Genomic DNA, 15,693 nt, shown 5'->3' with positions numbered 1-15,693 from the left:
AGGTTAGAGCTTCTAGGCTCTATGCAACCCTAGCACCAGCAAAATCCACACCTCCTGGCCACAGGCATCAATCCTTCCTGACTGAGAAAGATGATCGGGCACTGCGTAGGTCGAGTCTGCTCACCTCTACCACTGCGTTGATCCTCTTCCTGGCTCAAACTTGATAACACAGGCACTACGCCACCCCTTCTTTGTTGCTTCTCTACTAGGAACAGCTTTTGTCACTCGAGACAACTGTTTTCTATTGTTGCTGCTCTGCTCGGTTGATGTCCTCAGTTCTCCTATGATCTGCAACCACCCTGTAATACCATGTTGTAATTTCTAAGCCTAACTGTTAGAAACCCTTAATGTACTTTTCTAATTTATTTCTGCCTACTTGTTATAACAAGTTATTTACCATGTAAATACTGAAAATAAATACAAGTACATGCTCAACACATTACAGATCATCAACTGAAGGAAAAAAACAAGCACACAAGTGACACCGTTGTTTTTGGACCAATGTCCCCGGAAAAACCCAATGCGGGAAAATCGGTGCAGCTATCTAAGGATTTTATTATTATGCAGTTTCTGAATACAATCTGGGTGCCAAAACCGGCTCACCCAACAGAGAATAATCTCGACAGTAGTACCCCTCTACTCGAAAGTAGATATTCCGGCTGAAACCCCGGATAAACACTCCGACAACTCCTAGCTCCAATCTACCCCACGAAAACCCCAGTGTCAGCCTCTAGGGACTACGGCAACCCTTTTTGGGCTAGCATCAGCCCAATAACCCCTGCGTCAACCTCTAGAGGCACTGCGTCAGCCTCTAGAGCCTCTGCATCACCCACGTTGGCTCTCTAAGGCACTCCGCAACTCCTAGTTACCTCTACATGGGCCTTAGTTGGCTCGATGTGGCCTCTCGCTGGCTCTGCGTCCCTTTCTCTCGACGTCTACGCTGATTCTCCTGATACCAACTCTACCTCTCTGCTTCTATATTCATTGCCCCTCAGCTGCAACTCTGATCACTCTTTCGACTTCCTCAGCAAACCTTGCCCCAGAAAATCGAAATCTTGATCAACTCGGTGTGTTCTCCAAGCGACCCTCAAGCCTCCTATTATACATTTCTTGTTGACAATTCAACGGCCGAGATTAACTCCCTAATCAACGGCTAAGATTGATTCTGGCTTGATCCATGACATTTGGACCCTTCTAACATAGTTTTATATTAATTCACATTGATATTTTATTTTCCCTAAGTTTAGACTTAGGGACTCAATTAAAAATATTAATTATTTTAATATCTCCCAAACTGTTTGGAATCTACCCAAACCATTTCTAGGTATTGGTGATCTCATGTGCTTTAGTCTCTCCACCAATTTTTGTGGCTAGAGCACATCCAATGCTACCCCAAATCAACAATTGTGCCATTATTGCACTATGCCATTGTCATACCTTGCTGTTGCCCAATAGCCTTGTCATACCTTGTTGTTGTCCCAATAGCCTTGCCATACCTTGTTGTTCATGACTAATCTAGTTAGGGCACTAGGCAGCCCTACAGTCCTCGAACAGCCCATGAGACACCTCCCCTAGCACATTGTTGTTCAGGGTATGTTTGAACCCTCAAACTCTCCACGTTGTCGCTGTTTTGAGGTGGTTAGGACTACGGCCTACCACAGTCCCACACTGTCACCTACAGCCCACCTTTTCGCTGCCCCAAACAACCCTTCTTCAACTCGGCCTACCCTCGGCCTCCTTCCAGCAGCTCGGTGCCTTGTTTTAGGCCTTAAAACAATCCTCCTTTTCAGTCGCATTAGTCCTGCGTCTAGGGCACGATAGGTATGTTTAGGATAGCATTAGGGCTACCTTCTAGGACTGCATTGGGGTTGCCTTCTAGGATTGCATTAGGGTTCTTCCTTGAGCTCCTTTAGGTCAACACATAGAAACCTTCCATCGCTTCGTTGGTCTGCCTTCTTTCTCGCGGCTAGGGCAGCCTATTTTCATCCAACGTCTAGGGCTTCCACTCCTAGATTTCCCTTCCACTAAAACCTAAGACAAGTGGAGAGAAACCAAGACAGAAGTGTGTGTGAAATGACTCTCAAGTCATCTCCTTTTATACTAAAATGTTGAGCACATGTGGGGTTTATTTGGTTGTTGGCCGACCTTGACGAATTGTCTTATAACACAAATAAATTCGTAACTCCATGAATACTTATCGGAATCGAATGAGCTTTAGATCAATCCTATACCTCTTGATGAGAGGGATCCATGAAAAATATCAGCTGCCATAAATAATACGACCCACATGGAGTTTGGCCCTAGTTGCCAATTTTAACACTCCCTCTCAACTAGGGAGAACTCCATCCACTGATCCATCTGTCCCACTGTACTATCTCTGCCATCAGTGCCCTGCACTGCTCTGCTCTTCTCTGCGCTGCTGAACCATGAAGAAGAAGAATTGATCGAGAATGTCTCATACCATTCTCTACTGACCCGAAGTCAGTTCCATATGAAGAGTGTGTCATACCACTCTTACTGATCCCAGATCAGTTCCAAAAGAGAGTGAGTTATGTCACTCTTACTGACCCGAAGTCAGTTTCATTGATCCCAGATCAATATCACAAGAGAGTGTCTCAAACCACTCATACTGATCCCAGATCAATGGAGGTCATCCTAGCATAGGGAGTACAGTAGATACAATGATGCGTCCATCGATAGTACTAATATGGTCCCTAACCCCATTTCCCTACTCATTGGCCGAATGAGAGGTACTTCCCATGAGTCCCAGACAACATGGGTAGGATGCCTCGATAGGAGAACCACTCACCCTGTCAATAAGTCGCCACGGGGTATCACAGGGGAAGGTTGAACCATTCACCCTGTACACAGCACACCATTAGGGGAGGGTGAGTCGCCCTATGGCCGCTTGTTGCTCCGAGAAATACCCCAAGCCCCCCGAAGCTCCCAAAGCTCAATGCATTCATCATGCAGGACCCTCATAAGAGGGTCTCTCAACGACTCCAAGTCGTTCGGGAAAGTCACAAATTTGACCTTTCCCTGGGGCTTCGACAAAATGTCTGCGACCTATACATCAGTCTCAATGCGATGGAGCCTCCTCACTCATCGACGTACCATATCCCAGAGAAGGTAGTATCTGATATCTATATGTTGGAGCAATCATAGAATACTGGATTCCTCAACAATCGAATCCCCTCTAGTTGACACAGAGGATCACGATGGTATCCATCATGTGTACAAACAGCTCACTGAAGAGCTTCCACAACCAAGCAACTTCAGACGAGATCATACTCGTAGCTATGCATTTGGTCTCAGTGATGCTTATAGCAACCGACTTCTGCTTCCTGCTCATCCATGATATCGAAGCAGAATCCAAAGAGAACCAGCACTCGGAAGTGCTCTTGTGATCCTCCACACTGCCTACCCAGTTAGCATTCGAATAATCATGCAGCTTTGCATTTCCGACAATGTACCTCAATCCATGAAAGATAGTGCCCTGAAGATATCTCAGAAGATTCTTGGCACCAATCCAATGAGGCTCAACCATATATGAGCCCATCATGCTAACTGCAAAACATATATCCAGACAGGAGTTCACCAAGAACATCAATGCTAGAAGGAGTTTGTGAAACTCAAAGACATTTCCCAAATCAGGTCCGGTATCCCTACCACATAACTTCTGAAAGTTGAGCTCGCGGGCTTGCAGTTCACCATTCCAAACCCGGAATCCAACTCCCTCTTACTTCTGCAAATGAGAGGGTCTGCGCCTGTCAAAAATAGGTCGTCCTCAGAAGCTACCGGTATGAAAGGTCTATCATTCACAACCTTCGAGCAATGGTTTGGAACGGTTTCACTCCTCGTGAATCTCAGCTTCATCAGATAGCTATCAATCCTCTCATACTACATCCGGGGTGTTTTGCTTCAAGCCATAGAGGGCTTTCTTCTACCTGCATACGTGAGATTCCCAATCATGAATCTCAAACCCCTTGGGTTGTTCCAAATCTGTGGACCTGCTACATGAGGGGAATGGTCCCCTTGTAAGATTTTCCTTCGGTACATCTCAGACATGTACCTTCATGCTCTTTTTGAATTCAGGCATCCCTGTCACCATCTGACTCATATCGGGTAGGGCCCCATAAAGTAGATGAGATGTGTCAACTGACATGGTCCCCAATGGACTTCCTGCAACTTGATACAAATTGCCAACCCTGAATCCATGAGTAAAAGCATCTTTTGAAAATTTCATTTTCAAACACGTACCTTTCCATCGATGAATGCCACCCTAAAACCTTTGATTTCCATTGCCGAAATGGACACCAGGTTCTTCTTGCGATTAGGTACATAAAGAGATTCTCGTAAATGAATCGAGTTACCCTCATTCAATTGAGGGGTAACATTCCCTACACCCTTTCCGGGATAGGTGGCATCGGCTCCAAGTATAATCCCACGATTGTTTCCATCTCTACTAAATTAGAGAGATCACCCTTCTATCCGATGAAGTGCTTTGAAGCACTACAATCAATAAGCCAAATTCCCACAGAATCTGAAGGACAAGGCCAATACAAGATAATGCTTCTTTATCTTATCAGAAACAACATTTGATTCTTCATACCTAGGGTTCCTTGCTTTCTTTGAAGAGTCGGCCATTTCCTTGATGACTTGCATTACCTGTCATTCCTCCGATCACTGAAGATGTCCCTAGAATGATTGTTATCTTGATCAAGAGATGTGTCCCTGCCATTCGAACACTCCTTCGCATAATGGCCGAACTTATTACAAACAAAGCATCTGTCTTTCTCTCCACCCTTAGATCCAGACTTCCCATTGAAGTGATCTTTAGGTGGGCCATCAAAAGCTTTTGCTACGCCATTCTGATAATGTTCTCTTATTTGGCTTCACCCTTGGCGAATTTAAAGAGGGATGAGGAATCCATTGATCCTTTTGCCCTTTCCCAACTGTCTTTGGTAATTGCTCTTTCACTCTTGCTTGGGATTTGTCTTCACCTCAGCTCTAATACCATGTTAATTTTTGGTATGTTCTGTGCTTAGAGCAATTTATTTCAATTTTCACAGTTAGCTCAGTATCTTTTCAAGATTAGAAATCACATTAGCATTAAAGTAAACTGCAGATAGAACATAAACATAAATCATAGAAGACAAGCCAAGACAAGAGGACACAAGATGTGGCGCTAGCTAGGGGCAAACCCCAATGTGGGGAAACCCTTGATCAATTCTTCTTATATGTTCTTCAATAGTTCAACAGATAGAGAGAGAGAGAGATAGTACATTTACAACATAAGTCAACAGTTTGACTTATCTAAATAAGAGCATAGATCATCTTTAAGTAGATGATACATGAGGTAGTTGAACTCAGTCGAAGACAAGTTGCTTCAACTCATTCTCCCAAGTGACTCCATCACCATGCTGCACCTATCATTGTGTTGCTCCTCATCATCATGTTGCACCTCACCGTGGTGCACTCATCATCACTATGTTGGACCTCATAACCATGCTACACACATCATACTGTCGCACCTTATGCTGCCACTATTGTCCCATGTGTCATTGTTGCACCATGCTGCCACAGTTGTCCCATGTGCCATAGCTGCATGTTGCCACATTGTTGTCCCATGTGGTATGTTGAACCCTGTTGTCATAAAGCATGTCTCATGTGTTTATAGCACCATGCTTGCCATGTTGTCCATGCTTGCCATGTTGTCCAAGCTTGCTATGCTTGCCATGTTGTCCATGCTTGTCATGTGTCCATGCTTGCCATGCTGTCCAAGCTTGCTATGTTTTCCATGTTGTACATGCTTGTTGTTGTCCCATGTTTGCCTTAGCATTCCTTTGCTGTCCCATTTACTATGCAGTTGTCCCATGTAGCTCCATGCTTGCTGCTGCCTAGTTATATTGTTGTAGTTGTTGTCCCTAACAGTCATGCTATCCCAATTGTGCCATTATTGCACTATGCCATTGCCATACCTTGCTGTTGTCCAATAGCCTTGTCATACCTTGTTGCTGTCCCAATAGCCTTGCCATACCTTATTGTTCATGACTGATCTGGTTAGGGCACTAGGCAACCCTACAATCCTCGAACAACCCTCAAGAAAACTGCGGTATACTCTCATGAGACACCTCCCCTAGCACGCTGTTGTTCAGGGCATGTTTGAACCCTCAAACTCTCCACGTTGTCCCTATTTTGAGGTGGTTAGGACTGCGGCCTACCACAGTCCCACGCTGTCACCTACAGCCCACCTTTTCACTGCCCCAAACAACCCTTCTTCAACTCGGCCTACCCTCGGCCTCCTTCCAGCAGCTCGGTGCCTTGTTTTAGGCCTTAAAACAGTCCTTTTCAGCCGCATTAGTCTTGCATCTAGGCATCATATGCCTGCGGCTAGGGCACCATAGGTATGTTTAGGATAGCGTTAGCGCTGCCTTCTAGCACTGTGTTAGGGTTCTTCCTTGAGCTCCTTTAGGTCAACGCATAGAACCCTTCCATAGTTTCGCTGGCCTACCTTCTTCACTGCGGCTAGGGCAGCCTCTTTTCCTCCAACTTCTAGGGCTTTCACTCCTAGATTTCTCTTCCACTAAAAACCAAGACAAGTGAAGAGAAATCAAGATAGAAGTGTATGTGAAATGACTCTCAAGTCATCTCCTTTTATAATAAAATGTTGAGCACATGTGGGGTTTATTTGGTTGCTGGCCGACTTTGATTTATTGTCTTATAACACAAATAAATTCATAACTCCATGAATACTTATCGGAATCAGATGATCTTTAGATCAATCCTATACCTCTCGATGAGAGGGATCCAAGAAAAATATCAGTTGCCATAAATAAGATGACCCACATGGAGTTTTGCCCTAGTTGCCAATTTTAACACTTTTCTCACTAACTTAGCTGTGTGTGTAAGGCAGAAACAACACATCCTTTAGATCTGGCATTGTTGAAAACTTGCTGGCAAATACCTCTATCATGTCATGAATCCTTTTTCAATATAAATGTTCACTTTTAGATGAGTTGTAATCAGTGGATATAAGGTCTGCAAAGAATTCAGCTGCATTTACATGCTCTAGACAAACAAACCTAGAATATATTCTTGCAATAAAGTGCCTACAACATTGGAAACTTGGAAAACTGGAAACCTAGAAACTTGGAAACGTATCCATATTTTTCGGAAACGTATCCAAATTTTCTTGAAACTCCTTTGAAACATTTCCGATCTCAAGTTGGTCGTTTCCAAAAAAAAGTGAAAGGTGGCAGAAATGTTTCCATGTCGTTTCCAAGCCGTTTCGTACGTGTTTCCTTATCTGAAATGTTGGATGGCGTTGTTGGGAGTTGGGGGCAGCGTTTCAGGTAACTTAGGTTGTCAATGAGATCTAGATTTAGAATGGTCAAATTCATGTACTATACATCCATATCTTAAGATAAGCCTTTTCCACCAACTCTCTTGTTGTGCTTGTTTGTGCTCAATTTTTAACATATGTGACAAAAAAGGGGTAATGGAACTTGTCAAGAATCCAGTCTTCCATGAGTGTACCAAACATCTTGAGGTACATTGCCACTTTATCAGACAACTTGTAAAAGATGGTCCTATCGAGCTGCAGTACTACCCAACAAAGGATCAAACTACAAACATTTTCACCAAGGCTTTGGACCCTGAAAATATGTACTGTTGTGGGATAAGCTTGGTGTAGTTAGTAGATTGACAAGTAAGGGAGGTTGTTAAAATAAATGGTAGTTTATAATGGTCAAGTAGATATTAGACTTAGGCATGAATAAAATCAATTCTACTTTAGTTTAGTCTATGCTTTCATCTCTTATTTCCCTTTATCAGTTTATCCCACATTCATAAAGTGGATTGACTCTATTTGATTGTATCGATATAAAATAAGGCTTTCACTTTATCATTTATATATACAATATGAAGAAATCTTTTGAGTTATCTTGTTTTCATTGTCTGCTTGATTTCCCTAGTACAAAAAGCAAGTAATGTAGATTAATAAGCACTTAGAATGTGCAGCGAAAAGTGTGAATTGAAATGTATAAGAACCAGTTACATTTTCCATTCAAATCAAGCCATATGAAAATCAAGTCAAGTATATTAACGAGTCCTTAATGTAATGTATTTATCTTGTGACCTGAATCCCATATTGTATAAGAGATTTCAGTAAAAGATAGAAGGGTAGCAACAAATGCATGCCTGTTGACTACCAAGTATTAAATAAGTTGGTATGAACAGATGAGTATCCAAATGGTTATAGTCATTTGAAACATTAATTTATAATCTAGTATCAAGTTCATGTACATAAGCAAGGATAATCTGCACAGACATGGATTAATTAAAGAGATGGTTACTGAGTCATTGTAATACACATTGGTCTTTTAATTGCTCTTTCATTTATTCTGAGGTGAATAATATATTCTCAAACCTTTTCTGGACGACTACTTCTCTTTGTGTTTACTGAAGACATCTTAATTCTTACTAAGAACAATCAAGAAATGACTCCTAATCGCCTAATTCAATTTTTCAAGGGAAAAAAATATATATATCTATGCCAAGTATAAGATATTTGGGGCACATTATTTAATCCAAAGGTATCATTTTAGGCCCCAGCATATGAAAATGGCAACGGAATGGACATTCACAGGTTTACCTATCAAACTGCACTAATAACCAACCAAGATGTATTAAGTAGGAAACCTTAGATAGTCGGGTCTCTACAGGGGGAATTTCCCCCAGATCAGATCCCTAATTGCCTTCATCAATATCCAAGAGCTGGCCTAGGTGTACCAAAGCAGGTTAAGAAAAACAAAGGGACATTTTCATTGATGTGGTTAGAAACAAGAAGTACGATAAAAAAATCACTAAATAAAGGAGGAATTTGATTGTAAACATGTAGTGATAGCACTAACCTGTCCATCTCCATAGTTGACATTAAGCTGAAGAAGTGAAGCGGTAAATTCAGCATAGCGCCTCATCACATAATGAGGATGAACATCATCTTCCCATAATGTTCGGACATTCGCATTGCGCAAACTAGTGAGATGCAAGTCAAAAACCATTTTGAAACGAGGCCACAAAGCAATATTAACCTGCACTATAAACCATCTAGTTATGATACAGATTGCTGAAAGACGTGAAGCAAAAGAACAAGAAGTATTTCTGTGCCCTGTCTGTAAATGTCTTCTCATTACATTGAACATACAAATGTACGTTGTCTTCAAAATCTAATGCCTGCGGAACAAAGGAATATGAGAAAATTCTTTTGTGATCATAAGAAAAGTGTTGACCTTGTCCAAATATGAATCTAAGCATGGAACACGACGTCTTGACATAATTAGCTGAAAAAACAAAAAACAAATGCATAATTGTCAGCATGTAAAATCAGTGATAAAAAAATCCCAAGGAAAGGACACTATAAAGATTTTATAGAAGTACTCTATAAAATTGATCATGTTCCACCCAGTTCCATAATGCTAAGTTACCAGGATAAGATATGGATCAGATCCAGATCTAGATATGGATACAGATGTCCCAAATTTTGAAAACCCTACGGCAGGGAAATGGAATGTACAAGAAGTATTTTATTTAAGAAAGAAATTGAAAATTAAGAATCAATACCACTCAGGAATCATGATATTAGAACTATCAGTTATAACCAAAAAAGAGTTATCGGGGATATTACTATTAGCAATCCATACTATAACTAATTTAATGGCTACCATTCCTATATCTCATAAATGACTGCTCTCAACAGATTACAAGGCATTCCCAAGTTAATAAAAGACACAAACAGCAAATCATATGCAAAAAACCCAATACGGAAAATGTTCAGGAGAGTATATGTTACTAATACAGTTCCAATAAAAGGTACATCCACAAATATGAATTCCCAGTTAACATTATTAAGAATATTACTTATAAATAATATTACTATTAGTGTTACTTATTAATGATGTCATTAGTTTTACAGTTTTACTGCTATACAAAATTAACATCTTATTGTTAAGCATTATATTAAAATATTAGTATTAAAATGTAAATTGCAAATTATTAAAAATATATAAGTGGCATGGTACGGGGAAACGGAAACACGTATCTGAAATGGAAATGTCCTCGACAATTGACCTCCCAAAAATCAAGAATGTTGAAATTTTGACGTTCTATGCTGCAACAATCACTTATTCCAAAACTTCTTTCTTCTGCAATTTTAATTGAGCAATTGTAGATAGAACATACACCATATAAACCATATGCAAAATAGAAGACAGCCAAGAACACAAATAGACAGAATTTAGGTCCAATGATCAGGGCAAAACCCACAAGGGGAAAACCCAATCAGATTCTTCTTCTATTAAAAATCATTTGTTCAGCAGAGATACATAATACAATAAGAGAACGAAGAAGTTCACTCAAATCTGAAGAAGATCTCTGATAGCAATAGCTGATGCAAACACTAAATTACTTTGGCTCACCAAGATGCTATTACTCTTCAAGACTCTCTCTCTCTCTCTCTCTCTCTCTCTCTCTCTCTCTCAAATATTCTCTAGACTCTCTAACTCTCTCTTTCTCAAATTTGTACTCTCCCTTCACAATGCACAAAGTGAGTAATAGAGAGAATGAGAGGCACAAATATATAGGAAGAGCAAGGAGGTCGAATCACGAGGGAGTAACTCCCATGCCTTGAGAAGGAGTTACATATGACAAACTAAGAGAGTAACTTATGCCATAAAGGAGGTACACTTGCTTTAGTAACTCATGCCATCAAGAGGGAGTACACATGCTTTAGTAATTTGAGCCATTAAGGACAAGTGTAACATATGCATTGAAGAGGTGTAAGAGGAATCTTTATATGACAAGTCATTAAAGTGTGTAAGAGAGTGTAAGAGGTGTGTAAGAGCATTAAAGAGAGAGACGAAGTGAGAGTAATGTATCATTGAATGAGAGAGTTCGATTTTCCATCAAGGAGAGAGAGATGTGAAGTGGCATGATTGAGTGCCAAGTAGGAGAGGTGACACGGAATATCATTTTAATAATATTATAATATCATAAGGATAATAATAAAAATATATATTGGTGATTAAATTAAAACTTAAACAATTGAGATTGATTAAGGATAAGATAAGTGATTTTCCATCATATGTATATCATTACCAATTGAAACAACGTGACTTACTAATTTTGGAAAGTCATGGTTGCAATGATAAACATGACTTTCTATTTTTAGAAAGTCACTCTAGAATAGTAAGAAATGAATTTTTTGTTCAAGGAAATCCATCCCTTAGCTGCCAATTTTCAACAAGGAAACAGGGAAATGTAAATATTACACTGAAACTCTGACAGAAACACTTGAGTTTTAGCATTATAATGTAAAATACAGATATAGATTCACGAATAAATGAAAAAAACACCAAGGCCCAAGAAAATCATGCTATAACAAATACCTACATATCATAGAAATCACTGCCTATATCCTCATCATCAATATCACCCTCTAAGCATTAAGAAAGAAAAAGCTTAACATGCCAAATCTAGATTTTGTTTGAGTGATGAGTACACTTTTACTAGGGTCACGATAGAGGACATCAACAAGCAATGCTACTAACATTAAGGTAGATAGAGGGCTTGGTGCTCTTGATTAAATGTCAGTTCCATACCCCTGACACATTCCAATGGAAATGTTGCAATCCCTTCAATTCTGAAATCCTAAAAACTCTGCTAGATTTTGAGAGGGATCTAAATTCTACTTTCTCCATATGAAATCCAATGAGGTTGTAACCACTGTCAAACATCCTCAGTTAATTAATATTAACGTTAAAAATTGAAGTAAAAATTTAATCCTTTTACTTTAATAATTTAACATTACCATTAATTACATAGCATTAGTAGGGCCTTACTGTTGAATATTAGGCTACCCCACTCTTAAATTATTGTTTTTTCAAGAATAATTTGCGTTCAGCCCACATGTGCCACATAAGCATGACACTAAAACATGATGTACATACACTGAAACATGGGGTTTGTTGCCAGAAGTGTGTTTCAACTGGATGAAATGTGTTTCAGCCAGGCTGAAACGTGTTTCAAGCGCATTTCAACCGTAATTTGGGGTTTCCATACTGAAATGAGACTGGTAAATGGGGGGTCCCACATTTCTTACAACTTAGAAAATACTAAAAGGTATCGCCTTGGAAAGCATATTCATCCTTATGAATATTAATTGGAATTTTATTAATCCTAATGAAAAGTCAATGGCTACCATATGTTATCTATTCGAATGCATAGTAATGATATGATTATATTACAAGGATAAAGCCCCATGACCTAATCACCATTTTTTTAGATTTTACCAAATTGTTGCAATGCAGCCCAAACATGGAGGTTCAATGAGAAAAACACAAAGATTGTGGCTACATGGAGGAAAACATATGAGCCAGCACCCACACAAAGTCAAAAACTTATAAGTTTATAACCCGCCACTAGGAGGACAACAAACAATCATGGAGAAGGATTATGCATAAATTTGTATGCAAAAACCACAGAGGCAAAACCTACTATCTCGAAGGCAAACCAATCAAGACTGTTATGAATATAATTCATAATAAAATAATAAATGTAAATATAAATATAATAATAATAAACGATAATTAATTAACTAATGATCAGTTAATTACCAATGAAGAGGCACGTCTTAGAGACATGGCCATTCATGAAAGGGCACCTGCCTAGGGTATATAAGCGGGCCCTCATTCTCATTTGTAAACATCTTACATCAATTCTTTATACAATATACAATTTACAATTACCGTCCTACAATAGATGTCTTTGTCTACGAAGTATTTTAATATTTCCATTGCGTATACGACTTTTGGTCATTACATTGGTATTAGAGCCACGTCTGATCCCGGCTTTTAGCCATCAACCATTCGTCAACCTTGTTGTCATCAAAGAATTCAAGCACAGTTGGAGATTCTCCATTCTATTGGATTCGCTGTCAGGCCTTTCACCATTTAAGAAAAGAAAAATTACATATTAAGAAGAAAAATAATTATAAATTATATATATATATATATATTTAATATAGCTCCTTTTTTATGATTTTTTAATAACTTTTATTTTTCCTTGTTTTTTTTTTCTTCTATATCTATATATTACAAAAAAAAGGGTGAAATTATATATATTAAAAAAAAAAAAAAATATATATATATATATATATATATATATATATATATATATTACAAAAAAAAGGGTGAAATTATATATATATATATATATTACAAAAAAAAAGGGTGAAATTATATATATATATATATATATATATATATATATATATATATATACAAAAAAAAGGGTGAAATTATATACATTAAAAAAAATCAATATATAGAAGAAAAAAAAAACAAGAAAAAATAAAATTTATTAAAAAATCATAAAAAGAAGTAATATTAAAAATAAATAAATATATATATATAAAACCTTACCTACGGCTCTCCAACGAGCTGTCTGAACCACCATCAGCCGATGTTTGACACAGCCACAGTGCTGACAGGCCGATGTCCCTGAAAGATTGTGCTCACCCGATTCGCCAGCGAATCACTCTCGCCATATCCTCAATTCGTCCCTATCTTCCATAATTCCCGATTGTGTACAACAGTCGACCCTTTTCTACAGCGTCGTCCACCGCTGCTGCTCTCCATCGTGTCGCATCCGCTGCAACCTGTTTGTCCCCGCTGCGTGACCCCTTCCATCCATTGCTCATCCCTGTCATACTCACCAACCCTCCAACAACCCTACGTCCACCTTATCGTTTGTGGTTCCTCTGTGTTACCCCTCGCTGTCCATTGGTCATGTCCCTCACGTCCTCTACATTACCACGTTGTTGCTGACCCTGACTGTCTGTGGTTCGGTGGATACACATTCTCATTTAATTGGTGCATTCAACAGGGGAACCCTGACCCATCGCATCTATCCATCGGATCCCATTCAATCACATTCGTTAAACCAACAAAAAAATCACGTTTTATTTACATTCGAAATTATTAAACTATATTAAAGTATTATAATATAGTTTAAATTGAATTCATTTATATATAAACCATATTACACAAATTTAATTTAGTTATATATAATAATATTAAAAATAAAAATAAAAAATTATTATTATTAAAAAAAAGTTAAGTAAATATTTATTTATTAAAAAAAAAGATTAGAGAAAAAAATTATTTAAAAAAAAATTATTAATTAATTAAATTAAAAAAAAAAAGTATATTAAGATAGACAATCAAAGAAAAAAGAAGGGTTATCATTAAACCCTAAGCTCTTCGACGAACACAAAAGAAGTCCATTTTTGAAGAACATATCAGTGTCGCTGACGAAAATTATCAATAAACAAAATGGAGCCTAATTCAAAACTGATGAAGGACGATTTTCCTATAAAGGTTTTTCAATTACGGATCACAGAGTAATTACATTAAAAAGAAGTATCCAAGGAATAGAAATTAATATCGCTATCAACACAAGCAACGATAAAAATTACATCAACGTTAACTTGGCAAATCAGCGATTAATTCTAAAGCTAAGCATTGGTGTAAGGAAAAATATTTTTGACCAAAAACAGTGTAACATTAGTGATTTACAAGTGGCAATGGGTCATTATGAGTACATATCTCAATTTCATGTTGTAAAGATGAATATTGACATCATACTCGATCAACCTTGCTTTAAGAAACAAGATTTGACATTTCCTTATAAGTGGAAGATGGTTACATTTCGAGACATAACAAGTAAATCAAAATCAATAACATCTTCAGTAGAAGACTTCAAGGATGTATTAGACTTGATGTTTCAAGATAACAAAAAAAAAAAAGCAAAAAGAGCTTGAAGAAGCCATCTGTAGTAAAGACAAAGAAATTTCGCGCCTTAGAGATCACAATGAAAAACTACTCGAACAAGTCAAGAAAGCCAAAGCCACAAAGAAGGAACTCAAGAAGTGTTTATTAGAACAAGAAGAAGAAAATTTACGTTTTAAGAGCCTTAATCAGACATTATTAGAACAAATCAAAAGTTTAAAAGATGATGAAGCTACTAAGAATAAAGTCAACAATTCAGAAAAGGATGAACTTGTACGTTTAAGGAATCATAACCAAACCCTACTTATGCAAATAAAAAAAACTTTAAAATGACAAGAAATCGTTGAATGACAAGCTAGAACAACTTCAAGGTGAAGTATTGAAGTCGTCAGTCATTTTAGTCCAAGTTGAAGATAAGGGAATAAATATTGATCCAGTCAATATCACAAGTAAGGAAGAAGAGGAATCTAGAGAAGTTAAAACATATGCAAAAGCTGCAATCCAAACAATGGACATTCCAAATGATGATTCAGTCGCCAACTTAACAACAACAGCGCCTGAAGAAAATCAGGAATCAACCACTAATATGATAGAGGAAAGCCAAACCAAAGGAGCTATGTATCGACATCCAAATCACAACAGCAGACTTTCCAATCAAGCTACGTACAAGTATCACCCAGAAAATAAATGACAAAATTATGTTCCCAAGGATACTGAAGTTTGCAGAATGCAATCCTGTGATAACTATTCATCACAAAATTTGATTCCACAGAAAATCAATCTAGGATGGTCTGATCCCTTCTCAGTGTGACAGTTTTGTTTGTCACTTAGAGGATCATATCAA

The 15,693-nt window shown here is 38.2% G+C and overlaps 1 protein-coding gene across 3 annotated transcripts in view; it reads right to left on the bottom strand.

Annotated features, from left to right (window-relative positions):
• LOC149265076 (vacuolar protein sorting-associated protein 52 A-like) overlaps positions 1–15,693 on the bottom strand; it is a 354,902-nt gene that overhangs the window by 92,520 nt on the left and 246,689 nt on the right. For all 3 annotated transcript variants that reach the window (XM_089429125.1, XM_089429130.1, XM_089429133.1), the window contains 2 exons: positions 9,294–9,344; positions 8,916–9,095 (listed from right to left, as the gene is read on the bottom strand). In XM_089429125.1, the coding sequence (XP_089285251.1) occupies positions 8,916–9,095; positions 9,294–9,344 (231 nt within the window). The remainder of the gene's footprint in view (positions 1–8,915; positions 9,096–9,293; positions 9,345–15,693) is intronic.

Source organism: Pinus tabuliformis, chromosome 6, assembly GCF_031772625.1.
Source record: "Pinus tabuliformis cultivar Carrire ecotype Pingquan chromosome 6, CPIR1, whole genome shotgun sequence".
Classification (NCBI taxonomy): Eukaryota; Viridiplantae; Streptophyta; class Pinopsida; order Pinales; family Pinaceae; genus Pinus; species Pinus tabuliformis.
The sequence above is the reverse complement of the archived record's forward strand: the minus strand, read 5'-3'. Positions and strand labels throughout refer to the sequence as shown.